General features: G+C 49.7%; 1 protein-coding gene across 1 annotated transcript in view; it reads left to right on the top strand.

Moving 5' to 3' along the window:
- HIP1R (huntingtin interacting protein 1 related) overlaps positions 1-27443 on the top strand; it is a 121837-nt gene that overhangs the window by 89449 nt on the left and 4945 nt on the right. The window contains exons 18-30 of the mRNA XM_060250135.1: positions 2744-2938; positions 5623-5770; positions 6451-6537; positions 6809-6916; positions 11474-11610; positions 13698-13808; positions 14478-14536; positions 17458-17488; positions 19568-19630; positions 21097-21197; positions 21377-21482; positions 23852-23975; positions 27276-27337. Coding sequence (XP_060106118.1) covers positions 2744-2938; positions 5623-5770; positions 6451-6537; positions 6809-6916; positions 11474-11610; positions 13698-13808; positions 14478-14536; positions 17458-17488; positions 19568-19630; positions 21097-21197; positions 21377-21482; positions 23852-23975; positions 27276-27337 — 1332 coding nt within the window. The remainder of the gene's footprint in view (positions 1-2743; positions 2939-5622; positions 5771-6450; positions 6538-6808; positions 6917-11473; positions 11611-13697; positions 13809-14477; positions 14537-17457; positions 17489-19567; positions 19631-21096; positions 21198-21376; positions 21483-23851; positions 23976-27275; positions 27338-27443) is intronic.

Below are 27443 nucleotides of genomic sequence, written 5' to 3'. Positions count from 1 at the left end.
CTGTGCAAACACAAAATGAATCAACGATAACAGAATAAAGTGTCCAAATAATTTATAAAGATACCCCAAATACACAGGAAGTATATTTCATGAGGGGATGGATTCCACAATGATTTTCAAGAAGATTCCATGGAGAATGCAAAAAGGTCCATTCAAAATGCTTCCCCTGGGAATTCAGTCACGGTCCATTTCACAAAATGCGGTTGATCCAGTCTCCCAAAATACAGGCTCCAAAGGTACGAAGTTCCTTCCTTTACGTGTTTGTCGACTTGATTCACCATGTTTTGCAAACAAGCTTTATGCAACAGCCATCCTGTAAACTCACTAAGACGACGACTGCAGATTTATACCCCGCCCTTCTCTCTGAACCAGTCTCAGAGCGGCTTACAATCTCCTTTATCTTCTCCCCCCCCCACAACAGTCACCCTGTGAGGTGGGTGAGGCTGAGAGGGCTCTCACAGCAGCTGCCCTTTCAAGGACAAGTCCTGCAATAGCTATGGCTGACCCAAGGCCATTCCAGCAGGTGCAAGTGGAGGAGTGGGGAATCAAACCCGGTTCTCCCAGATAAGAGTCTGCGTACTTAACCACTAGACCAAACTGGCTCTCCTACAATGATGTCAGGTGCTTGTGCCTTGTGGAAACTGAATATGTCTTTGTTTGACGTCATTGTAGTGAGTTTACAGGATGGCTCTTGGATGAAGCTTGTTTGCGAAACGCGGTATATCAAGTCGACAAGCACGTAAAGGAAGGAACTTTGTACCTTTGGGGCCTTTATTTTGGGAAACTGGTGAAGGGGGATCCCTGAATAATTAATGAATACCCCTATAATAATGAATAAAAGCATGCTTATGCCTTCAAAAAAGAGAATGTCTGATGCAGTGTTAGAAGTACACGACCTCAAGTGGGTGTGGATTCGAGGTTGTAAAATAGATTCGAGACAGTGACCTCACTGAGGCCTCTGGATGTGTATTAGATAACAAAGAGACCTCAGAGAAGTTTCTTGCTGGAGCTGATAACGCATGGAGACAGGAGGGTGGAGAATATTGAGTGAGATAAGCCAGCGCCTGTATGAATAAAAACGGTCTGTATGAAAATAACTTTAACTTAGTCATTTTGGAGGCCCATGGCCGGCTAAGTTCTGCTTTGGTGCCAAAGTAAAATTCGTTTCATACCAGCAATGTGTGCGGACCTCGTTATTTCTCTGCTTTGCTGGATCAACCACATTTTGTGAAATGGATTGTGATTGAATTTCCAGGGGAAGCATTCTCCCTGGAATCTTCTTGCAAATTATTGTGGAATCCATCCCCCCATGAAATATACCTCCTATGTATTTGGGGTATCTTTATAAATTATTTGGACACTTTATTATTGTTGATTCATAGAGGTTTACAAGATAATGCATGGAATGGAGAAAGTAGAGAAAGAAGTACTTTTCTCCCTTTCTCACAATACAAGAACTCGTGGGCATTCGATGAAATTGCTGAGCAGACAGGTTAAAACGGATAAAAGGAAGTACTTCTTCACCCAAAGGGTGATTAACATGTGGAATTCACTGCCACAGGAGGTGGTGGCGGCCACAAGTATAGCCACCTTCAAGAGGGGTTTAGATAAAAATATGGAGCACAGGTCCATCAGTGGCTATTAGCCACAGTGTATGTGTGTATATAACATTTTTTGCCACTGTGTGACACAGAGTGTTGGACTTGATGGGCCATTGGCCTGATCCAACATGGCTTCTCTTATGTTCTTATGTTCATTTTGTGTTTGCACAGTGGTTTTGCTTGGGTGAAAATGAGGGCATTACAAAGTTTTGCCATCCAACTAGTTTACCTTTTAACATGTAACATACATATAGTTTGCCATTAGAAGAAAATACATTAAAAAGTAGTGGAAGATAGGTATAGTATACATAATGAGATAAATAGCTAATATCCTTATTTGAGTATGTCAATACAGCTAAAATATATACATTGGATAGTGATGTTCTTGTCTACTTGAATAAAAGACCACCTTGGAAGTTGAAGGCTGCTACGCAGAGGCAGGTGAGGGCAAACAACCTCTGTTAGTCTGCCCTTACTTGGCCCAGGATAACTCCCATCTCATCGGATCTCGGCAGCTAAACAGGGTCAGCCCTCCTTAGGACTTAGATGGGAGGCCCCCAAGGAAGAGGTTTGGCTTTTTGGGGGCTGCCCAATACCTTGACCCAGCCCTATTTATGGTGGCAGGGAAAGTGAACATAAGAACATAAGAGAAGCCATGTTGGAACAGGCCAATGGCCCATCCAGTCCAACACTCGGGGTCACACAGTGGCCAAAACCCAGGGGCCATCAGGAGGTCCACCATCAAGGCCAGAACTCCAGAAGCCCTCCCACACTTGCCCCTGCAAGTACCAAGAATACAGAGCATCATTGCCCCAGAATAAGAACATAAGAGAAGCATGTTGAATCAGGCTAGTAGCCCTTCAGTTCAACACTCTGTGTCCCACAGTGGCCAAAAAACCCAGGTGCCATCAGGAGCTCCACCAGCAGGTCCAGAACTCCAGAAGCCCTCCCCTCATTGCCTCCCCAAGCACCAAGAAGACTTGTCACTGCCCCAGACAGAGTGTTCCCTCTATACCTTGCAGCTAACAGCCACTCAGGGACCTTTGCTGCACGAGTGCTTTGGAATGCGATAAAGGTAGGCCAAAGTTGGAGTCCATGATGAAGCATTAAGTAGAACTTTCTCCCTCCCCTGCTTCTTGCAGGTTGGTTCAGACCTCAACTCCCAGCTGGAAGCCCTCCAGGCCGAGAAGGAAGCACTGCGGAAGTCGGTCAGCGAAAAGGAGTGTGAGCTCATCTCAGCCAAGGGCCTGATCCAAGAAAAGGAGCTCCTTTTCAACCAGGAAGTGGAGAGGCGGGCCAAGGAAGTCCAGGAGCTGCAGGGCAAGCTCACAGATAAGGTATTTCACAGGATCTGCGTGAAGTGGGTAACTTGAGGGACTGTCTTGGTTAATAGCAGGAACTGAGGTCTCTGGCCATTGGGGTGGCTTGCAAGATCTTGAGTTCCTTGGTGCGTGGAAAAGCATGAACATTTGGCAAGTTATGCAGAGACAGCTACTATGTAGTTATGCAGAGACGGCTACAATTAATGTTGAATTAGGACTGGGGAGACCTACGTTAAAATCCAGGGAGCTTGCTGAGTGACTTGACTTTTGTTTTTTCTAGTTCTGTCAATTTGACATGCTGAGCGTCCCGTTTGGATTGGCTCAGTCCTTGAGAGCAGGTGGTCAGAAAGATTTTCTGCGCCTGAGAAACTAAAAGGGTTGCTTCTGGTTAAAGGAGATGGTACTGAGCGACCTACAGTCGCAGCTCCATCTGTTCATATAGAGAGCCAATTTGGTGTAGTGGTTAAGTGTGTGGACTCTTATCTGGGAGAATCGGGTTTGATTCCCCACTCCCCCACTTGCAGCTGCTGGAATGGCCTTGGGTCAGCCATAGCTCTTGCAGAGGTTGTCCTTGAAAGGGCAGCTGCTGTGAGAGCCCTCTCAGCCCCACCCACCTCACAGGGTGTCTGTTGTGGGGGAGGAAGGGAAAGGAGATTGTGAGCCACTCTGAGATTCGGAGTGGAGGGAGGGATATAAATCCAATATCTTCTTCTTCATATAAGATTCTCAAAATGGAATACCCAGCCTGGGTGGTTATCTGTTCAAGTGCTGGAGCAGAAGAAGAAGATATTGGATTTATATCCCGCCCTCCACTCCGAAGAGTCTCAGAGCGGCTCACAATCTCCTTTACCTTCCTCCCCCACAACAGACACCCTGTAAGGCAGATGAAGATATTGGATTTATATCCCGCCCTCCACTCCGAAGAGTCTCAGAGCGGCTCACAATCTCCTTTATCTTCCCCCCCCCACAACAGACACCCTGTGAGGTGGGTGGGGCTGGAGAGGGCTCTCACAGCAGCTGCCCTTTCAAGGACAACCTCTGCCAGAGCTATGGCTGACCCAAGGCCATGCCAGCAGGTGCAAGTGGAGGAGTGGGGAATCAAACCCGGTTCTCCCAGATAAGAGTCCGCACACTTAACCACTTCACCAAACTGTACTCAAACTTTGTTCTGTGTCATGAGCCGTCACGAGGAGGAGCTGGAAGGAAGACCTGGGTTCAAATCCTGGTTTGCCTTGATGCTTGCCCCAGTGACTTTGGGCCCATCCTTCTCTCTCTCTCTCTCAGCCTCTGACCTCATGGGAGGATAAAATGGAGGAGAGGTGGACCATATATGTCACTCTGACTCCTTGGAGGAAGAACCAAGTTAGAGTCCAGGGACACCTTTAAGACCAACAAATTTTTACTCAAGGTATAAGCTTTTGCACGCCCCCACACTTCCTCAGATACAATGAAATGGCATTGACCAGTCCATACACATAAGGCAGAGGTTGAACAGCAAATCAGCATGCAACATCGTGAAAATGTTTTAATAGATGCAAACAGGAAGGACAGACTAAGTGAATGAGATCATCACTGTGAGCAGTGTTCCCTCTAAACTGAGTTTGTGTCAGCTAGCTCGTAGTTTTTTAGCCTCCGGCTCACCCATTTTTGTCTCAAACTTTGTTCTGTGTCATGAGCCCTGACGAGGAGGAGCTGGAAGGGTTAACAGACCTGGGAGAGTTGCCAGCCAGTTCCTCAGCTGAACAAACAGCAGCTGGCCCATCAATCACTCTCCAGCCACCAGTGTCAGCTGTTGACGATCAATCTCCTCCAAGCTCTCCTCCTCCCATCTCAAGAGTTCGAAGCAGGCTCCGGAAAGAACTTTCAGAGCAAAGACACGAGGCATGCCGATGCTTCAGATCTCTCAGCCCTGAGTTCTAGCAGAGTCACTGCCACCCAGGGAGCAGGCTGATTGAGACTCCCATATAGCTCCCACCCAGGACCTGGTAACCTGGAAGCAACAAGTCTATTCTCTGGCTTGCATCCACGCTCCTTCCTGATCCTGACCTGCTTGATTTCCTTGGCACCCTGACCTTTTGGCTTTTGGACACTGGCTTCTGATTCCGGTTTGTGATTCTGCATTGGTGACTTGGCTCCTGCTTGACTTCCTGGACTTTGACCTTGGACTGGCTTTGGACTCCTGCCTGCCTGCACTCAGAGAATGTGATATTCTGCTTCTTCAGACCAACACGGCTGCCCACCTGGGTATATCTCCTCGAAGGAAGGGCAGTGTAAAAATGCACGTCAGTCAATCAAATAAATATGTAATCATTTAGTCAGAGGCCTCTCCTCCCCTGGAATTTTTTTGAATGAAACTAGTATGAAATTTTGAGTTAGATGTATGAATTTAATCAGAGGGCTTCATGTCCCCACAAGGTGATCCCACACACACTAAATAATGCACTTTTAATCTCCTTTCAGTGCACTTTGCAGCTGGATTTTATGGTGTGGAATGGTAACATCCACTTGCCAAAGATTATTAAAGCGCATTGGAAAATGGAACAAAAGTGCATTATTTGGCATCTGTTACAAAGTTTGCAAAAGGGGCGGGAGTACGGGCGCACGGCGGGTTCGAAGCTTCCCCGTCCTCAAACTAGCTCAGAAAGCCCAGCATGGGAGAGCCAGCGTGTTCCCTGCAACATTTTGGGTCCCTCCAACAGAAAAGCCAGGAACAGGCCCTGCAGCAGAAGCTCCTGGACGACCAGTTCAGCATCCTCCAAGGGACGGTGAAGGAGGCAGAGAACATCATACAGGACGCCGTCGCCAAGGTGGACGATCCCCTCCACATCCGCTGCACCAGTTCGCCAGGTAGGTCAAGAGCTCAGCCATTCCGATGACTCTCTTCTGCCTCCTAAACTGAGGTGTGGGTATGTGCATGTGGGCGTGTGTGCACGCACCTTAAAAGGAAGCCTGAAACCAAGTCAGGGCTCTTCCCCACTAATGTTCGTTGCTTGTGTGCAGCATTCCCTCTAAGCTGAGTTAGCATGGGCTAGCTCCACAGATTTTTTGCCTCCAGCTCACACATTTTTGTCTTAGCTCAGGAAGGGTGGGCCCAGAGCACAATAATTCATGCTGGAGCTCACCACTTTCATGCCAGTCGCTCTCAAAGCAGAATTTTTGCTCACAAGACTCTGCAACTTAGAGGGAACATTGCTCACTTCTGGACTTTTTTTTTCTTTTTTTGCACACATCTTTCTCCCTCTAGTGCTCGATTCTATCTTTAATTGCTCTGTCTCTGGCATATTTCCCATCTGTTTTAAAGTGCCGGGAACTATGCCAGAGATACAGTGATATAATATAGAAGTGGCCATTAAAGGGAGCAAAATATGTGTGGGGGGGAGCCCAAAGCAAAACAGCAAACCAAACCAAACCAGAACTCTTCTGGCAGAACAGAGAGCTTTCCAGGTGGCCGAGGGTGCAGGAGAGATGCGGGGGTCTCTCTCATCAGTCTTTTCTTTCTCGCTGTCTCCGATTGGCTCAACTGCCAGATTACCTCATCAGCCGCGCCCAGGCCGCTCTGCAGTCGGTGAATACCGTGGAGGACGGGCACAGCCGTTACCTGGCCAACATGACAGGTAAGCAGAGGGTGCTGTGAGCATCAGAAGTGGGGGCGGGGAGGGGGGTTGGAGGACATGCAGGGAGAGGCAAGGCCTTTATAACCCGTTTCGGTAGCCGGTTCCTAAAAGATTTTTTGCATTGTAGCAACTGGCTGCTAACAGATTTTCCTACGAAGCATCGGGTTAGAAGGGTTCTTCCGGTGTTCTTGGGGAGCTCTTCAAGGCTCTGCTAGAATTAGGCTGGTTACCCTGAGGTCTCTGCTGGGTTCTCTTGATTTTGTTGCCGCAGATGTCTCTGGACTGGTGGGCGCTTTGGCCCAGTTTGCCCATCTGACTGCAGACACCATCGTCAATGGCAGCGCCACTTCGCACCTGGCACCCACAGACCATGCAGACAGTGAGTACCTCTCCGAGTGGCACAGACAGATGGTGAGAAATAAGTTAGTCTTAACCAGGTCCGGTTAGAAGGTGTGATAGGAGTGATGATAAAACTGAGAGCCAGTTTGGTGTAGCTGTTAAGTGTGTGGACTCTTATCTGGGGGAACCGGGTTTGATTCCCCACCCCTTCGCTTCCAACTGCTGGAATGGCCTTAGGTCAGCCAGAGCTCTTGCAGAGTTGTCCTTGAAAGGGCAGCTTCAGGGAGAGCTCTCTCAGCCCCACTCATCTCACAGGGTATCTGTTGTGGGGGGAGGAAGGTAAAGGAGATTGTGAGCTGCTCTGAGATTCAGAGTGTAGAGTGGGGTATAAATCCAATGTCATCATCTTCTTAAATAATACACATGCACGTTGTCTGCTGGATACAGGGAGGATTCTTGCAATAATGGGTTTAAATTGTGGGTGGAAAGATGCCAGCTGGATATTAGAAGAACTTTTTTTGCAATAAGAGTAGCTGAACAGTGGAATCAGCTCCTGAGGGAGCCGGTGAGCTCACCCTCACTGGCAGTCTTTAAGCAGCGGCTGGACAAACCCTGGTGAGGGATGCTCTAGGCTGATCATGCACCGAGCAGGGGGTTGGACTAGATGGTCTCTGTGGTCCCTTCCAACTCTGTGATTCTAAGAAGATGATGATGATGATGATACTGGATTTATATCCCATCTTCCACTCAGAGTCTCAAAGCGGCTCACAATCGCTTTTATCGTCCTCCCCCACAACAGACACCCTGTGAGGTGGGTGGGGCTGGAGAGGGCTCTCATAGCAGCTGCCCTTTCAAGGACAACCTCTGCCAGAGCTCTGGCTGACCCAAGGCCATTCCAGCAGGTGCAAGTGGAGGAGTGGGGAATCAAACCTGGTTCTCCCAGATAAGAGAGCTCTGGCTGACCCAAGGCCACTCCAGGAGGTGCATGTGGAGGAGTGGGGAATCAAACCTGGTTCTCCCAGATAAGAGAGCTCTGGCTGACCCAAGGCCACTCCAGGAGGTGCATGTGGAGGAGTGGGGAATCAAACCTGGTTCTCCCAGATAAGAGAACTCTGGCTGACCCAAGGCCATTCCAGCAGGTGCAAGTGGAGGAGTGGGGAATCAAACCTGGTTCTCCCAGATAAGAGAGCTCTGGCTGACCCAAGGCCACTCCAGGAGGTGCATGTGGAGGAGTGGGGAATCAAACCTGGTTCTCCCAGATAAGAGAGCTCTGGCTGACCCAAAACATTCCAGCAGGTGCAAGTGGAGGAGTGGGGAATCAAACCTGGTTCTCCCAGATAAGAGAGCTCTGGCTGACCCAAGGCCACTCCAGGAGGTGCAAGTGGAGGAGTGGGGAATCAAACCTGGTTCTCCCAGATAAGAGTCCGCGCACTTAACCACTACATCAAACTGACAAGTTTGGTCCCCGCTGAAACGAGAACACACACACTTATTAAAAGTTTCTCATTTGCCTCATGTCTACGCAGCTGTTATGGGAGCTTTTGGCAGGTGGGTATGTGTCTGCTTACTTTCAGTCAAGTTAGAGCTGCATTTTGCCAGTTTGATGTAGTGGTTAAGAGCAGCGGACTCTAATCTGGGAGAACCGGGTTTGATTCCCCTCTCCTCCTCCACGTGCAGCTGCTGGTGTGACCTTGGGTCAGTCACAGTTCTCTCAAGAGCAGTTCTCTCGGACCTCTCTCAGCCCCACCTGCCTCACATCGTGTCTGTTGCGGGGAGGGGAAAGGAAGGAGATTTGTAAGCTACTCTGAGACTCCCAGCGAAGGGCAAGGTATAAATCCAACTCTTTGTCTTCCTCCTCCTCCTCTTCCTCCTCTCCCCCTCCTCCTCCCAGTCCGTGACCTTCAAGGCTTGCCTATCCTTCTTCCCATCCCAATTCTTGTATTCTGTTTCAGTCTGTGGCTTCTATGAAGCACATATGAACATATGAAGCTGCCTTATACTGAATCAGATCCTTGGTCCATCAAAGTCAGTATTGTCTACTCCGACTGGCAGCAGCTCTCCAGGTGCTCAAGCTGATGTTTTTCACACCTATTTGCGTGGACCCTTTTTTAGTTGGAGATGCCAGGGATTGAACCTGGGACCTTCTGCTTACCAAGCAGATGCTCTACCACTGAGCCACCGTCCCTCCCCTTTATTGGCTCTCCAGGGTCTCAAGCTGAGGTTTTTCACACCTCTTTGCCTGGACCCTTTTGAGTTGGAGATGCCGGGGATTGAACCTGGGACCTTCTGCTTCCCAAGCAGATGCTCTACCACTGAGCCACCGTCCCTCTCCTGCTCTCCAGGGTCTCAAGCTGAGGTTTTTCACACCTATTTGCCTGGACCCTTTTTTGGAGATGCCAGGGATTGAACCTGGGACCTTCTGCTTCCCAAGCAGATGCTCTACCACTGAGCCACCGTCCCTCCCCAATACTGACTTTGATGGACCAAGGGTCTGATTCAGTATAAGACAGCTTCATATGTTCATATGTTCAGACTGGCAGCGGCTCTCCAGGGTCTCAAGCTGAGGTTTTTCACACCTCTTTGCCTGGACCCTTTTTTAGTTGGAGATGCCGGGGATTGAACCTGGGACCTTCTGCTTCCCAAGCAGATGCTCTACCACTGAGCCACCGTCCCTCCCCTTTATTGGCTCTCCAGGGTCTCAAGCTGAGGTTTTTCACACCTATTTGCCTGGACCCTTTTTTAGTTGGAGATGCCGGGGATTGAACCTGGGACCTTCTGCTTACCAAGCAGATGCTCTACCACTGAGCCACCGTCCCTCCCCTTTATTGGCTCTCCAGGGTCTCAAGCTGAGGTTTTTCACACCTCTTTGCCTGGACCCTTTTGAGTTGGAGATGCCGGGGATTGAACCTGGGACCTTCTGCTTCCCAAGCAGATGCTCTACCACTGAGCCACCGTCCCTCTCCTGCTCTCCAGGGTCTCAAGCTGAGGTTTTTCACACCTATTTGCCTGGACCCTTTTTTGGAGATGCCAGGGATTGAACCTGGGACCTTCTGCTTCCCAAGCAGATGCTCTACCACTGAGCCACCGTCCCTCCCCAATACTGACTTTGATGGACCAAGGGTCTGATTCAGTATAAGGCAGCTTCATATGTTCATATGTTCAGACTGGCAGCGGCTCTCCAGGGTCTCAAGCTGAGGTTTTTCACACCTCTTTGCCTGGACCCTTTTGAGTTGGAGATGCCGGGGATTGAACCTGGGACCTTCTGCTTCCCAAGCAGATGCTCTACCACTGAGCCACCGTCCCTCTCCTGCTCTCCAGGGTCTCAAGCTGAGGTTTTTCACACCTATTTGCCTGGACCTTTTTTTGGAGATGCCAGGGATTGAACCTGGGACCTTCTGCTTCCCAAGCAGATGCTCTACCACTGAGCCACCGTCCCTCCCCAATACTGACTTTGATGGACCAAGGGTCTGATTCAGTATAAGGCAGCTTCATATGTTCATATGTTCAGACTGGCAGCGGCTCTCCAGGGTCTCAAGCTGAGGTTTTTCACACCTCTTTGCCTGGACCCTTTTTTGGAGATGCCAGGGATTGAACCTGGGACCTTCTGCTTCCCAAGCAGATGCTCTACCACTGAGCCACCGTCCCTCCCCAAAGAACTTCTAAGAACTAACTTCTAAGAACTGAACGCAGGCTAAATTGGTTTTTTTCAAAAATAAAAACAAGTTTATTTCAATAAACAGATCAACATTCAGGATCGTAGTAAAAAAAAATAAATCAAAATTATGACCCAACAAAGTCAGCTAGTCACCAATAAGCATCCCAATGAAGCACAAGTACAAACAGTGCATAATCGAATTAAAAACAGATTCATGCCAGACCAGTGTATTATTTGCAGTTGAACCAAAACTCCCACAAGAAAAATAATCCAGGAAAGGGGACCGCTTCGCTAAAATAGTTGGCCTTCAATGCGAAATAGTTGGCCTTCAATGCGAATTATGTGTAATTTTGTCCAAAACAAAATACTCCCAGCGCCTGCAAGACCATCCTCCTTGGGATGGCCTTCACCGATTAAAGAGAGAGACTGCTAAGTAAATTTACCATCTGCTGAAATAGCAACAGGATGTTTAATTTTATTAATTTTAGAATTTTAATTAAATTTGTTAAGCTAGTTATTGTTTTAAACAATTATTGTATAACTTAATGTACTGATTTAATGTTGTTAGCCGCCCTGAGCCTGCTTCGGCGGGGAGGGCGGGATATAAATAAAATGATTGATTGATTGATTGATTTGCTTAACCAGGCCACCAATGAAGGAATTGAATTTTGTCTCCCGTGTAATGCAGTAGCATACTCAGCCGCATTGAGCAACAAAGAAATCGACTCCTCCTTTAATTCAGGAAGTCTAAAATCATCCCAAACGTTTAGGAGACAAATTTTAGGGGATAATGGAATCCTTACTCCCGTAATATAAAAAATTTCCATTATAACTTGTAACCAAAATGAAGAAATCAGCGGACATGTCCACCACATACGAAACTGGCTTTTGGTTTTTACTTCTGTGTCACAAATGGCATTTCTGGTATGTTCCCTCTGCTAGAGCTGACCGAAACCTGCAGGGACTGTGGACGGCGGAGCCTGACCTATCTGAACCAGCTGAAAGACAAGCAGTCTCTCCGACAGGCAGCTCCGGCGGACGTGAGGAAGACCCTTCAGGAGCTTCTGCACCTGGGACAGGTAGAGACGGAGCCAGCAGGGCAGACTGCTTAGAGGGCCTGATGAGATCTCAAAGATGCCAGTTAGAATCTGAGCTCTGCCGTGAATTCCTCGAGGGAATTTGGAGCCACTCAGCCTTGCCTACCTTGAAGGGCTGTTGTGAAGACAACATTCACCACCCTTTGAGGAAGGAGGGAGAGAAACTGGCTGCACAGAGCTGAGTTGTGGATACAGGAAGAACCAGGGCTTTTTTTGTAGCAGGGAATCCTTTGCATATTAGGCCACACCCCCTAATATAGCCAAGCCTCCTGGATCTTACAGTAGGCCCTGTAATAAGAACCCTGTGAGCTCTTGGAGGATTGGCTACATCACGGGGTGTGGCCTAATATGCAGAAGAGTTCCTGCGACGTAAAAAGCCCTGTGAAGAACAATCCACGAGGAACACAGCTGCAGTGTTCTGTTGGGTCCAGAGGGCTTAGTTGAGTGCTTGTCACATCCCTGAGGCAAAAGGAAGATGAAAGGCCAAGGAGAAGTTTAATACTAGTCTCCCTGCAACAGGACAGCAGTAGAAAAGAAGAAGATGATATTGGATTTATATCCCGCCCTCCACTCCGAAGGGTCTCAGAGCGGCTCACAACCTCCTTTCCCTTCCTCCCCCACAACAGACACCCTGTGAGGTGGGTGGGGCTGAGAGGGCTCTCACAGCGGCTGCCCTTTCAAGGACAGAGTCTCAGAATGGCCTTCAATCTCTTTTCCCTTCCTCCCTCACAACAGACACCCTCTGAGGTGGGTGAGCCTGAGAGGGCTCTCACAGCAGCTGCCCTTTCAAGGACAACCTCTGCCAGAGCTATGGCTGACCCAAGGCCATGCCAGCAGCTGCAAGTGGAGGAGTGGAGAATCAAACCCGGTTCTCCCAGATAAGAGTCTACGCACTTAACCACTACACCAAAATGGCTCTCCTCACAATCTCCTTTATTTCCTTCCCCCACAACAGACACCCTGTGAGGTGGGTGGGGCTGAGAGAGCTCTTACAGCAGCTGCCCTTTCAAGGACAACTCCTGTGAGAGCTATGGCTGACCCAAGGCCATTCCAGCAGGTGCAAGTGGAGGCGTGGGGAATCAAACCCGGTTCTCCCAGATAAGAGTCAGCACACTTCACCACTCCACCAAACTGGCTCTCCAAGAGCCAGAGTCCAGGAGCAACTTAAAGACTAACAAAATTTGTGGCAGGGGATGAGCTTTTGTGAGTTACTACTGACTTCTTCAGAGACCAAACAGGACAGCTTGAATCAGAACATCTCTGTGCAGCAACTGGACAAGCACTTGTCAGGGATGCTCTAGGCCAGGATTGTCAGATATGCGGCCCAGGGGCCAAATCAGGCCCCCAGGCAACTGGCTGTCATTTGCATCCTTCTCCCTCCCTCTTGCTTCCTTCTGCATCACAGCTTGCTTTGCCAGGCTTGCTCAATCGCACAGGAGCTACAGAGCCAAGCCTCTATTTTCTTCATTGGCTGAGGCTCCTCCCTTGGGGAGGAAGGCGGGAGGAGGCAGAACTTGCTTTGCCAGGCTTTCTCAATTGCACAGCAGAGCTACTGAGCCGAGCCTCTTCCTCCTATTGACTGAGGCTCCTCCCCCTCCTGGTCCCCTGAAGAAGGAAGGAAAGAGCCAGAGCTTCCTTTGCCCAGTTCCCTGGATCCCATGGGAGAAATACAAAGAAAGCACCTTTAAGACCAATGAGCGCAAATGTTTTAAGTTTTTTAAAAATACATATTTAATTGTGTTTATCTGCATCCTTTATAAAGGTTATATCTCTGCTATATAATCTTAAATCAGTACACACATGACCTGCTGCAAGAAGGTCTCATTTATGTCAGATCCGGCCCTCAAAACAAATGAGTTTGACGCCCCTTATCCTGCATTGAGCAGGGGGTTGGACTAGATGGCCTGTGTGGGTCCTTCTGTCTCTTGGATTCTATTCTAAGCTCTGTCTTTTGTCTGAGCCTCTTGCCAATGGGGAAAACGCACTGTTGGCGGAACAGATCCACGGAGTCTTCATTTCCCTTTCTGGGCCTTGCTCTCCATTTCTCTCTCTCTCTTTTTTTTTGACAGGCACTGAGACCCAAAAGCCTAGACATCCGTCAGGAAGAATTAGGCGACATGGTGGAGAAGGAGATGGCCTCCACCTCAGCAGCGATTGAAGATGCGGTCAGGAGGATAGAGGTGAGTTGGGCAGTTTTCCCCCCCTAACCTTGTTAAACGCAAAACATAGTGGAGGCAAAAGGAAGTACTTTTTCTAATATTGTAAACAACCTTTCTGACGGATAGGGCAGTGGCCATTGTGAGACAACCTAGCAACCTGTGGGGGAGGGACGGTGGCTCAGTGGTAGAGCATCTGCTTGGGAAGCAGAAGGTCCCAGGTTCAATCCCTGGCATCTCCAAAAAAGGGTCCAGGCAAATAGGTATGAAAATGCTCAACTTGAGACCCTGGAGAGCCGCTGCCAGTCTGAGAAGACAGTACTGACTTTGATGGACCAAGGGTCTGATTCAGTAGAAGGCAGCTTCATATGTTCAAAATTCAAACCGGGGGTGTATAATTTGCACTCTGTTGATACTCAGAATGTAGCCTGAACTTGCCCGTCCAGGCAGTTCAGGGGCTATGAAATGGTGGCATTGTCTTCAGGCAGAGAATGCCACCAGGAAACGACTGGCTGGCTGGCTGGAAAATGAGAAATCCCCTTTAATAGTTGCGAGGGGGGGGAGGGAACAAACATCTGGCTGGCTACTCTTAGGAATAGGTGTGGCACATGATTGGACAATGCAGTGCTTGGAAGTGGATCGTGGGCCTGTCTGGTAACGTCTGAACGCAACTGTCGCCCAATTCTTCTGCAGGAAATGATGAACCAGGCCAGGATAGAGAGCTCGGGTGTTAAGTTGGAAGTCAATGAAAGGTGAGTGGTGGGAGGAGGACAAGGTGGGAAACAAGGTTACTTTTGCATGATCCAACCTTCGTTCGGATCTCTGCACCTTTTCTGTGACGCGTGAGCAGGGGTGGAATTCTAGCAGGAGCTCCTTTGCATGTATATCTGTGGTATAGGCCACACACCTCTGATGTAGCCAATCCTCCAAGACAGGGGTGGCCAATGCTAGCTCTCCAGATGTTTTTTTGCCTACAACTCCCATCAGCTCCAGCCATCGGCCGTGCTAGCTGGGGCTGATGGGAGTTGTAGGCAAAAAAACATCTGGAAAGCGACCGTTGGCCACCCCTGCTCCAAGAACTTCCAGGTCTCTTTTTTTGTAAGCTCCAGGAGGATTGGCTCCATCAGGGGTGTGTGGCCTAATATGCAGAGGAGCTCCTGCTAGAATTCCGCTGTGTAAGCTCTTGGAGGATTGGCTCCATCAGGGGTGTGTAACCTAATAGAGCCAGTTTGGTGTAGCGGTTAAATGTGCGGACTCTTATCTGGGAGAACCGGGTTTGATTCCCCCCTCCTCCACTTGCACCTGCTGGAATGGCCTTGGGTCAGCCATAGCTCTCTTATCTGGGAGAACCGGGTTTGATTCCCCACTCCTCCACTTGCACCTGCTGGAATGGCCTTGGGTCAGCCAGAGCTCTCTTATCTGGAAGAACCAGGTTTGATTCCCCACTCCTCCACTTGCACCTGCTGGAATGGCCTTGGGTCAGCCATAGCTCTCTTATCTGGGAGAACCAGGTTTGATTCCCCACTCCTCCACTTGCACCTGCTGGAAAGGCCTTGGGTCAGCCCGAGCTCTCTTATCTGGGAGAACCGGGTTTGATTCCCCACTCCTCCACTTGCACCTGCTGGCATGGCCTCGGGTCAGCCATAGCTCTGGCAGATGTTGTCCTTGAAAGGGCTGCTGCTGGGAGAGCTCTCTCCAGCCCCACCCACCTCTCAGGGTGTCTGTTGTGGGGGAGGAAGGTAAAGGAGATTGTGAGCCACTCTGAGACTCTTTGGAGTGGAGGGAGGGATATAAATCCAATATCTTCTTAATATGCAAAGGAGCTCCTGCCAGAATTCCACCCCTGCACACGAGGAAGCTGGCGTCTGCACTTTGTGGCAGAGCAGAGGGACTGTCTTGTCTGCCGAAAGCCTCGGTTCCCATCTCAGGCCTTTTGAGTCAAAGACACCAGGCACAGCTGTTGCGGAAGGCCTTTCGGGGCCTGCAATGCATGGGACGGTTCTGGGCTAAATGTTTGACCTGCATTCACACTCGGGGAGGGCGTGTGTATAATTTGCTCAGAAGACTGCCTGAACTTTCCAGTCCAGGTAGCACGTGGCTTTGAAGTTGTGGCATTGTCTTCAAGCAAAGAGTGCCGCAATTACGTGACTGGCTAGCTGGGGAAACACAAAAGCCCTCCTAAAGGTGCAGTGAAGTGTCAACTAAATAACGGGGCCTGGGAAATCCTTGAAGGCTGCACCTGTTTTAGAGGAGAGAAGAAGATGATGATTCTGGATTTATATCCCGCCCTCCTATCTGAATCTCAGAGTGGCTCATCATCTCCTTTACCTTCCTCCCCTACAACAGACAGCCCCGTGAGGTAGGTGGGGCTGAGAGAGCTCTCCCAGAAGCTGCCCTTTCAAGGACAACTCATGTGAGAGCTATGGCTGACCCCAGGCCATTCCAGCAGCTGCAAGTGGAGGAGTGGGGAATCAGTTTGGTGTAGTGGTTAAGTGTGTGGACTCTTATCTGGGAGAACCAGGTTTGATTCCCCACTCCTCCACTTGCACCTGCTGAGATGGCCTTGGGTCAGCCATAGCTCTGGCAGAGGTTGTCCTTGAAAGGGCAGCTGTTGTGAGAGCCCTCTCCAGCCCCACCCACCTCACAGGGTGTTTGTTGTGGGGGAGGAAGGTAAAGGAGATTGTGAGCCGCTCTGAGACTCTTCGGAGTGGAGGGCGGGATATAAATCCAATATCATCATCATCTTCTTCTTCTTCTTCAAATCCCGTTCTCCCAGATAAGAGAGCTCTGGCTGACCAAAGGCCATTCCAGCAGCTGCAAGTGGAGGAGTGGGGAATCAAATCCCGTTCTCCCAGATAAGAGAGCTATGGCTGACCCAAGGCCATTCCAGCAGCTGCAAGTGGAGGAGTGGGGAATCAAACCCGGTTCTCCTAGATAAGAGTCCACGCACTTAACCACTACACCAAACTGGGTCTGAATAGGGACTAAATAAGAAATTCCCTTTTAAGATTACAGTTCAGATTGTACAGCAGTCGGACTTTGGCAGTCCCTTCAGGATATCGTCCTTTGTTATTCCCCTCCCCCTATACACACACACACACACACACTCCCAAACTCTTTCTGCTAGTAGGAGATCCTAAAGCAACCCGCTTTCTCTTGGTTAAAAGAGAAAAGAGGACTTAAAAAGGGGGCATTTTGCCTGTGCAAACAAAGAGCTGGTGTGGTGTAGTGGCTGTAGTGTTGGCCTAGGATCAGGGAGACCCCAGTTCGAATTCCCGCTTGTGCCGTGGAAGCTTGCTGGGTGACCTTGGGTCAGTCTCAGCCTAACCACTTTGATTCCCCACTCCTCCACTTGCAGCTGCTGGAATGGCCTTGGGTCAGCCATAGCTATCATAGGAGTTGTCCTTGAAAGGACATCTTCTGGGAGAGCTCTCTCAGCCCCACCCACCTCACACAGTGTCTGTGGTGGGGGGTGGGGGAAGGTAAAGGAGATTGTGACCACTCTGAGATTCAGAGTATAGGGCAGGATACAAGTCCACTATCATCGTCTTCTCTGGATTATTAGGCAACTTTTTGACCCATTTCATTACTGCATTTTTTTCATGCGAATGACAAATTTGTTTTATTCAATCATGGCAAAAGCATTAATTGTTGTATTTTTTGTTCCCCAAAGGATTTTGAACTCCTGCACAGACTTGATGAAGGTAAGTGCCTTTTTAAGTAACGAAGACCCTCGCTGAGTACAGGAGAACCCATCTGTAGGCAGAAGAGAGTTGGGAACTGCGGGGCTAGCCGCCTCTTTCGCTGACCAGGGTAGACTTTTGCAGAAGGCTAACTTTACAGTTGTCCAAGAGGGGGTTTTTCTACTCAAGCAAGAGGGCAGCACTGTAGAAAATGCTTTACAAAGTTACTTGGTTAAGATGCAGGTGGGTAACCGGGTTGGGCCGAAGCAGCAGAACTTTGAGACCAGCTGATACCCAGAATACAACTTCGTTGGTCTTAAAGATGCCACTGGACTCAAACTTTGTTCTGTTGCTTGGCTGAATTATTGAGGACTGTGGTCTGTACTACTGTGGAAGCACTGAATTGTTGCTGACCCATGGAGGGATGTCACATCAGGACATTTTCTTGGCAGACTTTTCAAGGGGTGGTTTGCCATTGCCTTCCCCAGTCAGCTACACTTCCCACCCCCCACCCCCCAGCAAGCTGGGGACTCATTTTACCGACCTCGGAAAGATTGAAGGCTGAGTCAACCTTAAGCTGGCTACCTGAACCCAGCTTCTGCCAGGATCGAACTCAGGTCACGAGCAGAGCTTGGACGGCAGTACTGCAGCTTTAACACTCTGTGCCAAGGGACTCATACTACTGTGTATAGAAGGGGTGGCCAAACTTACTTAACGTAAGAGCCACATAGACTAAACGTCAGATGTTTGAGAACTGCAAGATATGAATGTCAGATGTGTCAAGCATGCATATTTCTAAGTGCCATGATGGTTTCTTAGACAGAAAGCAGGCTGCTAGTATCCACCTCCCTTTTACGATGTTTGGACAAACAGTAAATCCATGTAGCCCCAGGATGTTTACGCTGCAGCCTGGCTGGTAAAGCTGTGAGGTGCCTCTCCCCCAGATTCACACAGACAGTTCTTATCTGCTCCCAGAGAAGTGTGAGAAAGGGAGATGTTTTAATAGCCTAAATTCCTTAGTAATAAAATAGATATTATGTACTAACCTTTGAACCCATGACTCAAACTGCATCTGTACTATCCTTTGAAGTAATCCTATACAGTAATTGTGTAATCATGTATACGTCATTACTTCCAAGGATTCTGTCCTTGGTAAAGCTTCAGAGTTTCTAAGTGCAATGATGGTTTCTTAGACAGAAAGCAGGCCGCTAGTATCCACCGCCCTCTCCCTTCTACAACATTTGGGCAAGCAGTAAATCCATCTAGCCCAAGGAAGTTTACGTTGCAGCCTGGCTGTGAGGTGCCTCTCCTCCACATTCACACAGACAGCTCTTATCAGGTCTGGAAGAAGTGTGAGAAGGGGAGATTTTTTAATAGCCTAAATTCCTGAGTAATAAAAAGAGATACTATGTACTAAGCTTTGAACCCGTGACTCAAACAGCATCTGTATACTAACCTTTGAAGTAATCCTATATAGTAACTGTGTAATCATGTATACATCATTACTTCCAAGGATTCTGTCCTTGGTAAAGCTTCAGAGTTTCTACAATAACGCAATTTTGATTTAACAACAAAAGATTATTGAGAAATATCGATGTTTGACAAGATGTTTGAGAGTTGCAAGATGTGAACATCAGATGTTTGAGAGCTGTAAGACAGGAAGGAAGGAAGGCCTGGAGAAGTGATTGATGTGGCTTCGAGAGCCACATAATATGTGTAAAAGAGCCACAGTTTGGCCAACCCTAGTTTATAGTCTGCTGTAAATTAGATCCCACTGAGTAATTTTGCATCATTTAATGCGCGTTAACACCTGCACTTTGCTTCAGTTTCTGTTTTTTAAGGCTTCTGGCTGGTTCTGTAATCCTAATCCTAATTCACTGTTTATTGAATGTCCAATCCTGTCGATTTTAGTGACTCGCTCTGTGCAATGCACCTTGAGTCCCAGGGAGACAGGGGGGATGATCAATAACATAAATAGCAATAAAGTCAGTCTTGCCCCTGAGAGAATGGTCACCAGGGATGACAGAAAGGGGGCTTGATTGTGCTGGAAAACTAACGCATCAGCTGTTGACTGACTGTGCGCTGCTGTTGTGGTTTCAGGCCATCCGGCTCCTTGTCTTGACGTCTACGCACTTGCAGAAGGAGATTGTGGAAAGCGGAAGGGTGAGGTTTTGCGTTTGGTTTCTTTTGTGTGCTCATTATTTTTTCAGGTGCCTGGAAAAGTGGCCCGTGGTGGGTATTGAACAGCCCTTGGCAAGATGGGAACATAAGAGAAGCCTGTTGGATCAGGCCAATGGCCCAGCCAGTCCAACACAGTGGCCGAAAAACCCAGGGGCCATCAGGAGATCCATCAGTGGGGCCAGGACACCAGAAGCCCTTCCACTGTTGCCCCCCTGCCCCAGCACCAAGAACACAGAGCATCACTGAGGTCCTTTAAAGGGAGGGACGGTGGCTCAGTGGTAGAGCATCTGCTTGGGAAGCAGAAGGTCCCAGGTTCAATCCCCGGCATCTCCAAAAAAGGGTCCAGGCAAATAGGTGTGAAAAACCTCAGCTTGAGACCCTGGAGAGCTGCTGCCGGTCTGAGAAGACAATACTGACTTTGATGGACCAAGGGTCTGATTCAGTATAAGGCAGCTTCATATGTTCACTGCCCCAGAGAGTTCCATCAGTATTCCTAGACATCGCCAGTGAAAAAGAACTTGGGCAGAACGCATGAGGCTGCCTTATACTGAATCGGGCCCTCGACCCATCAAACTCAGTGTTGTCTACTCAGACTGGCAGCGGCTCTCCAGGCCTTCAGGTTAAAGGTCTTTCCCGTCACCTCCTGACTGGTGCTTTTACCTGGAGATGTCGGGGATTGAAGCTGGGACCTTCTGCACGCAAAGCCCAGGCTCTTCCACTGAGCTACAGCTTCTGCTATTCTCCTCTGCCTGAGATAGTAGATGGATGCATCTGTTCGGAATGGTTAAAGGGACCCCTGCTCTGACTTCATATTGGTAGCCTCAATTTTGGTCCCCCCCCCGCACCACCATCTGAGAATGGGTGGTAACTTGAGCAGGGCCTTCTTGGTTGTGGTGCCCAGAACTTTGGAATGCCCTCCCGGGGAGGTGTTCCACTATCATTCTCTCCTGCCAAGGGGTGAGGATTTTTTTTTGTATACCCCAGTAACTGCTATTGGCCCTCCTCCTTGGTTTTGGCATTATATGCTTATGTGCTTTTATTGTATATCATTTTATGATGTTAAATGCTGCTTTTTAATGTTTTCATGTGTTCATGTTCTCCACCTTGGGGGTTCTAGCTGGGTGGGAAGGCTGCACAGAAATGTTGGTTTTTTTTAAAAAAAAAATAAAACCTTGGTACTTTTATTAATGTTTTTAATTCAGCCCTCCAGAGAGCTTGGGGCAGTGTCTGTCTAGTCCTCCTCCCCGCCCTTTTATTCCCACACAGTCCCAGATATTCTCTAAGAAGCCAGCCTCAGCCTCGCCTAGACGTCTCTCCAAATAAGGGGCAGAAACATCCGGGGTTGGGTGGTGGAAGAACGGCACTTCAGCATCTTTGTCTGTCTCACACAGTCATCTTGGTTAAACTCAGCAAAACGCCACTGTGTTTTCTCTCTCGCGTTCCACTAGGGGGCAGCAACCACACAGGAATTTTACGCGAAAAACTCCCGCTGGACGGAGGGTCTGATCTCCGCCTCGAAGGCCGTCGGATGGGGAGCGACTCAGCTCGTGTAGGTATCTGGCTGGCTTCCCCTGCTGCCAATCAATCTATCCCTCTCTGAAAGTATTTTCCTCCATCAGAGCACTGATGCGCACGGCAAAGGAACACGAAGCCGCCTTCATTCCCGAGGCGAGCGACTGTGCTTGATGTCCTCTCATCGACTTTTGTCTTCTTTTTACCCTCCTTCAGAGAGTCTGCAGACAGAGTCGTCCTCCACACGGGCAAATACGAGGAACTGATTGTCTGTTCGCACGAGATTGCGGCCAGCACGGCTCAGCTGGTAGCGGCTTCCAAGGTAGAGTTCCTGGGCAGGAATGCAGCCCAGCTCTGGCTGGCAGGAAGACACCTTGACTGATTTCGCACTCACCTTATGCCGCTCTCACATTCAACTTCTCAGTGTGGCTTCCTTCCGATTTCACACTATCTGCCCCGGGGCTGCAGCAAGCGTCGGCGTTTTCGCTCAGCAAACAGAAACCACTAAAAACCAGTTTCTGTTTGCTGCGTAAAAACGCCGATGCTTGCTGCAGCCCCGGAGCAGATAGTGTGAAATCAGAAGGAAGCTGTGCTAAGAAGATGAACGTGAGAGCGGCGTAAGGTGGGTGGGAAATCGGTCCTTGACAAATGCCCATCAGCTCTTGAGTGCCAATAAAACTTTGAGTGCCAGAAGGGAGCTGAGCTAGACTTATTTTTGGTGGTCAAAGGGTAGACTGTGGGATGATACAATTGTGCATTTTATTTCTATTAGTTTGGCATGGTGGTGAAGCACGCAGACTCTTATCTGGGAGAACCGGGTTTGATTCCCCACTTCTCCACATTACCTTGGAGTGACCTTGCGTCTGTCGTAACTCTCTCAGAGCTGTTCTCACAAGAGTAGTTTCTGTCAGAGCTCTCTCAGCCCCACCTACCTCACAGGGTGTCTGTTGTGAGGAAAGGAAGGGATAGGAGATTGTAAACCACTCTGTGACTCCTTCGGGTAGTAAAGGCGGGGTATAACTTCACTCTCCTTCTCCTCCTTCTCCTCTTCTTCCTGGAGCATTGTGTAGTTCATAATGTATAATTACTACATTCCCCCCACCAATGTTCCCTCTAAGCTGCAGAGTCTTGTGAGCAAAAATTCTACTTTGTGAGCTACTGACATTCAAGTTGTGAGCTACGGCATAAATTATTGTGCTCTGGGGTCCTCCTTCCTGAGATAAGACAAAAATCTGTGAGCTGGAGGCTAAAAATCTGTGAGCTAGCTCACGCTAACTCAGCTTAGAGGGGACACTGCCCCCCACTGGGGGCAGCATTTGACAGTGCTGGGGACTTAAGAAGCCATTCTGTCCCAGCCTTGTTTTGACCTTGAGAGCCAGTTTGGTGTAGTGGTTAGGTGTGCAGACTCTTATCTGGGAGAATCAGATAAGTGGAGGAGTGGGAGATTCCCCACTCCTCCACTTACAGCTGCTGGAATGGCCTTGGGTCAGCCATAGCTCTTGCAGAGTTGTCCTTGAAAGGGCAGCTTCTGGGAGAGCTCTCTCAGCCCCACCCACTTCACAGGGTGTCTGTTGTGGGGGAGGAAGATAAAGGAGATTTTGAGTCGCTCTGAGAATCTGATTCAGAGAGAAGGGCGGGGTATAAATCTGCAGTCTACTTCTTCTGTTGTGTGCGGAGAAGATATAGGAGATTGTAAACCACTCTGAGTCTCTGATTCAGAGAGAAGGGCAGGGTATAAATCTGCAGTCTGAGAATCAGGTTTTATTCCCCACTTCTCCACTTGCAGCTGCTGGAATTGCCTTGGGTCAGCCATAGCTATCGCAGGAGTTGTCCTTGAAAGGGCAGCTGCTGGGAGAGTTCTCTCAGCCCCGCCCACCTCACAGGGTGTCTTTTGTGGCGGAAGAAAATAAAGGAGATTGTGAGCTGCTCTGAAAAAGAGTCCCGTGGCGCAGAGAGGTAAAGCTGCAGTACTGCAGTTGGAGCCCTCTGCTTACGACCTGAGTTTGATTCCAGCAGTAGCTGGTTCAGGTAGTCAGCTCAGGGTTGACTCAGCCTTCCATCCTTCCGAGGTCGGTCAAATGAGTCCCCAGCTTGCTGGTGGGGGGGGGGGGGGAGTGTAGATGACTGGGGAAGGCAATGGCAAACCACCCCGTGAAAAGCCTGCCGTGAAAACATTGTGAAAGCAACGTCACCCCAGAGTCGGAAACGACTGGTGCTTGCTTGCACAGGGGACTACCTTGACCTTTTTAAGTTGCTCTGAGACTCTGATTCAGAGAGAAGGGCGGGGTATAAATCTACAGTCTTCTTCCTGGACGCCTCGTGCTAATCAGGGCCCCTGAGCTGGGTAGCCCAGGATAGCTCAATCACATCAGATCTCAAAAGCCAAGCCAGGTCAGCGTTTAGATGATGGGAGACCCCCAAAGAAGTCCAGGATCGCACCGCAGACGCAGGCAGTGGCAAACCACCTCTGAACGTCTCTTGCCTTGAGAAACCCTCCCAGGTCTGCTGCAACTGACAGTGACGAAAGCAGCAAGCGAATCCAGGAAACTGGCTCCAGGAAAGGCTCTTTTGCTTCTGCTGAAAGTTTTGCCCGGAACCTGCCAGCCCATCTTTGGCTGTATGCAAAAGGCCTGACTTGTGCGTTTCCTCCGTGCCGAGAAATGCTAAGCGAGTCTCTCTGTCTGGTGCCAGGTGAAAGCGGATAAGAACAGCAGAAACCTGAGCAAGCTGCAGGAATGCTCGCGCACCGTCAACGAGATGGCTGCCAACGTCGTGGCGTCCACCAAGTCAGGCCAAGAGCAGGTCGAAGAGAGAGGTGAGGCGGTGCCCGTCAGGCCGGGCAAGGGCGGAGGGAAGGGAGGACGGCGGGGTGCTGCGGTTAAGAGCGGCAGGCTCTCATCTGGAGAGACGGGTTTGATTTCCCCCCTTCCTCCTCCACATGCAGCCAGCTGGGTGATCTTGGGCCAGTCACAGTTCTCTCCGAACTCTCAGCCCCACCTGCCTCACAAGGGGCCATTTGTGGGGAGAGGAAGGGAAGGCAGTTGTAAGCTGCTGTGAGACTCCTTAGGGTTGAGTAAAGGAGGGTAGCAAAACCAACTCTTCTTCTGAATGCAGCTGCTCAGTCAGACTCCCTCTTTCACCATTTCCAAGGGCCTTTTTTGAAGCGGGAGCTCCTTTGCATCTTAGGCCACACATCCCTGATGTAGCCAGTCCTCTTGGAGCTTACAGTAGGCCCTGTATGAAGAGCCCTGTAAGCCAGGGGTATCAATCTCATTTCTTATGACGGATGGATCTGACATAAATGAGACCTTGTCAGGCCGGGCCGTTTGTGTTCCTATTTAAGATTAGGTAGCAGAGATGGAGCCCCATGGTGCAGAGTGGTAAAGCTGCAGTACTGCAGTCTGAGCCCTCTGCTCACGACCTGAGTTCGATCCCTGCGGAAGCTGGGTTCAGGTAGCCGGCTCCAGGTTGACTCAGCCTTCCATCCTTCCGAGATTGGTCAAATGAGTATCCAGCGTCCTGGGGCGAAAGTGTAGATGACTGGGGAAAGCAATGGCAAACCACCCCATAAAAAGTCTGCCGTGAAAACGTTGTGAAAGCAACATCATCCCAGAGTTGAAAATGAGTGGTGCTTGTACAGGGGACTACGTTTATCTTTTTAGCAGAGATATAAACTTTATAGAGAACACAGACAAACACAATTTAAAAAAAAACTTAAAACATGCTTAAAAAGTTAGCACTTGTTGGTCTTAAAGGTGCTTTCTTTGTATTTCTCCCATGGGATCCAGGGAACTGGGCAAAGGAAGCTCTGGCTCTTTCTTTCCTTCCCCAGGGGACCGGGAGGGGGTGGAGCCTCAGCCAATAGAAGAAAGAGAGGCCTGGCTCAGTAGCTCTTCTGTGTGATTGAGAGAGCCTGGCAAAGCAAGTTCTGCTCCCCCTTCCTCCCCAAGGGAAGAGCCTCAGCCAATGGAGAAAATAGAGGTTTTGCTCTGAAGCTCCTGTGTGATTGAGCAAGCCTGGCAAAATATGCTGTGATGCAGAAGGGAGCAAGAGAGAGGGAGAAGGAAGCAAATGACAGTTGCTTGGGGGCCTAATAGGAGCCCTCCGGGGGCCTGTGTGATTTGGCCCCCAGGCCGCATGTTTGACACCCCTGCTGGAAACTCTTGGAGGATTGGCTACATCAGGGGGGTGGCCTAATATGCAAAGGAGTTCCTGCTACAAAAAAAGCCTGAACTGCATTTTTTATCTCTTCCTTCCTGGAAAGAGCTCGCAGTGCTAGAGGTGGCTTCCCCTTCTCCTTTTATCCTCATAGCACCTCTCAGAGGTGTAAGTTAGGCTGAGAGAAAGCAAGTTTGGTGTAAGAGAGCCAGTCTGGTGTAGTGGTGAAGTGCGCGGACTCTTATCTGGGAGAACCGGGTCTGATTCCCCACTCCTCCACATGCACCTGCTGGCATGGCCTTGGGTCAGCCAGAGCTCTCTTATCTGGAAGAACCGGGTTTGATTCCCCACTCCTCCACTTGCAGCTGCTGGAATGGCCTTGGGTCAGCCATAGCTCTCTTATCTGGGAGAACCGGGTTTGATTCCCCACTCCTCCACTTGCAGCTGCTGGAATGGCCTTCGGTCAGCCATAGCTCTCTTATCTGGAAGAACCGGGTTTGATTCCCCACTCCTCCACTTGCACCTGCTGGAATGGCCTTGGGTCAGCCAGAGCTCTCTTATCTGGGAGAACCGGGTTTGATTCCCCACTCCTCCACTTGCACCTGCTGGAATGGCCTCGGGTTAGCCATAGCTCTGGCAGAGGTTGTCCTTGAATGGGCAGCTGCTGTGAGAGCCCTCTCCAGCCCCACCCACCTCACAGGGTGTCCGTCTCCTGAGAGCCAGTTTAGTGTAGTGGTTGAGTGCACGGACTCTTATCTGGGAGAACCAGGTCTGATTCCCCACTCCTCCACCTGCACCTGCTGGAATGGCCTTGGGTCAGCCATAGCTCTCATAGGAGTTGTCCTTGAAAGGGCAGCTGCTGTGAGAGCTCTCTCAGCCCCACCCACCTCACAGGGTGTCTGTTGTGGAGGGGAGAAGACATAGGAGATTGTGAGCCACTCTGAGTCTCTGATTCAGAGAGGAGGACGGGGTATAAATCTGCAGTCATCTTCTTCTTCAATGATCTGATGCCCCCTAGCAAGCTCTTTGACAAAGAAGGGGAACGTGGCCTCCCAGGCTCTCGCTCTTGAGACATGTCCGTCTTTGGAGCCACGGTTCGTTTGGTGGGAGCAGGTAGAAAGGGGTCCCCCTCTGGAAGATTTACGTCCCCGCCCCCATCAGTGTCCCAGGGAGCAGGGAGATATGGGGAGGACTATTCTGCATCGCTTTGGGAGTCCAGCTAGGCGCCATGGTGACAGTTCAGTGTGTTTATCGCTGTGCCACGTAGGAGAAGGTTGGCGGATTTTCCAGAAGAGGTGGACGGAAGCCTGGGCCTTCAGTTGGCCTGTTCGTGCACGCTATAATACCACGCTCTGAAAACCAATATCCCAAAGGATGCAACGGCCACCTTGTGTCAAATATGACCTTAAAGCATCAGAATCCGTAGCTGCCAAAATGTTCAATGCCTCTGGTGATGCTTCGTGTCACTCAGTGCTCCCTTAGCACAGGCCAGAGGGCAAGACTAGCGTGGCGGGCTGAGAGACAGAGAGCGCGAGCCAGTCTGATGGTGTGCCGGATTCAAATCCGTACTCGGCCAGGAAGCTCGCTGCATGCGTTTGGACAAATCGCTCACTTGCTCGTCCTAACCGACCTCACAGGCTTGTTGTGAGCAGGGACCTTTTCGTAGCAGGAACTCCTTTGCATATTAGGCCACACCCCTCTTACGTAGCCAATCCTCCAAGAACTTTCAGGGCTCTTTGCTGAGGGCCTCCTGTAAGCTCCAGGAGGATGGGCTACATCAGGGGTGTGTGGCCCAATATGCAAAGGACTTCCTGCTACAAAAGAAGCCCTGGCTGTGAGGATAAAACAGGGCACAGAAGCCCACCTGTGTCTCTTTGAGGAAAGTGCAGATGCAGCACGTCTCCTCTTTGCCTCAAGAAGCTTGTGTAACCTCTCTCCTATTTTCTGTTCCCGCCAGACACCATGGATTTCTCTGGGATGTCCTTGATAAAACTCAAGAAGGAGGAAATGGAGTCACAGGTACCGTAGGCCTTTGAGATAGTCATGAGGTGGTGTTACTGTGAAATTTAGATGAAAATATCTTTAAGGTCATAATTTTCAAAGAGGTCTCATACTCTAGAGGTGT

Source organism: Heteronotia binoei, chromosome 11 (genome assembly GCF_032191835.1).
Source record: "Heteronotia binoei isolate CCM8104 ecotype False Entrance Well chromosome 11, APGP_CSIRO_Hbin_v1, whole genome shotgun sequence".
NCBI classification, from domain to species: Eukaryota; Metazoa; Chordata; class Lepidosauria; order Squamata; family Gekkonidae; genus Heteronotia; species Heteronotia binoei.
This window is presented reverse-complemented; position numbering and strand designations above follow the sequence as displayed.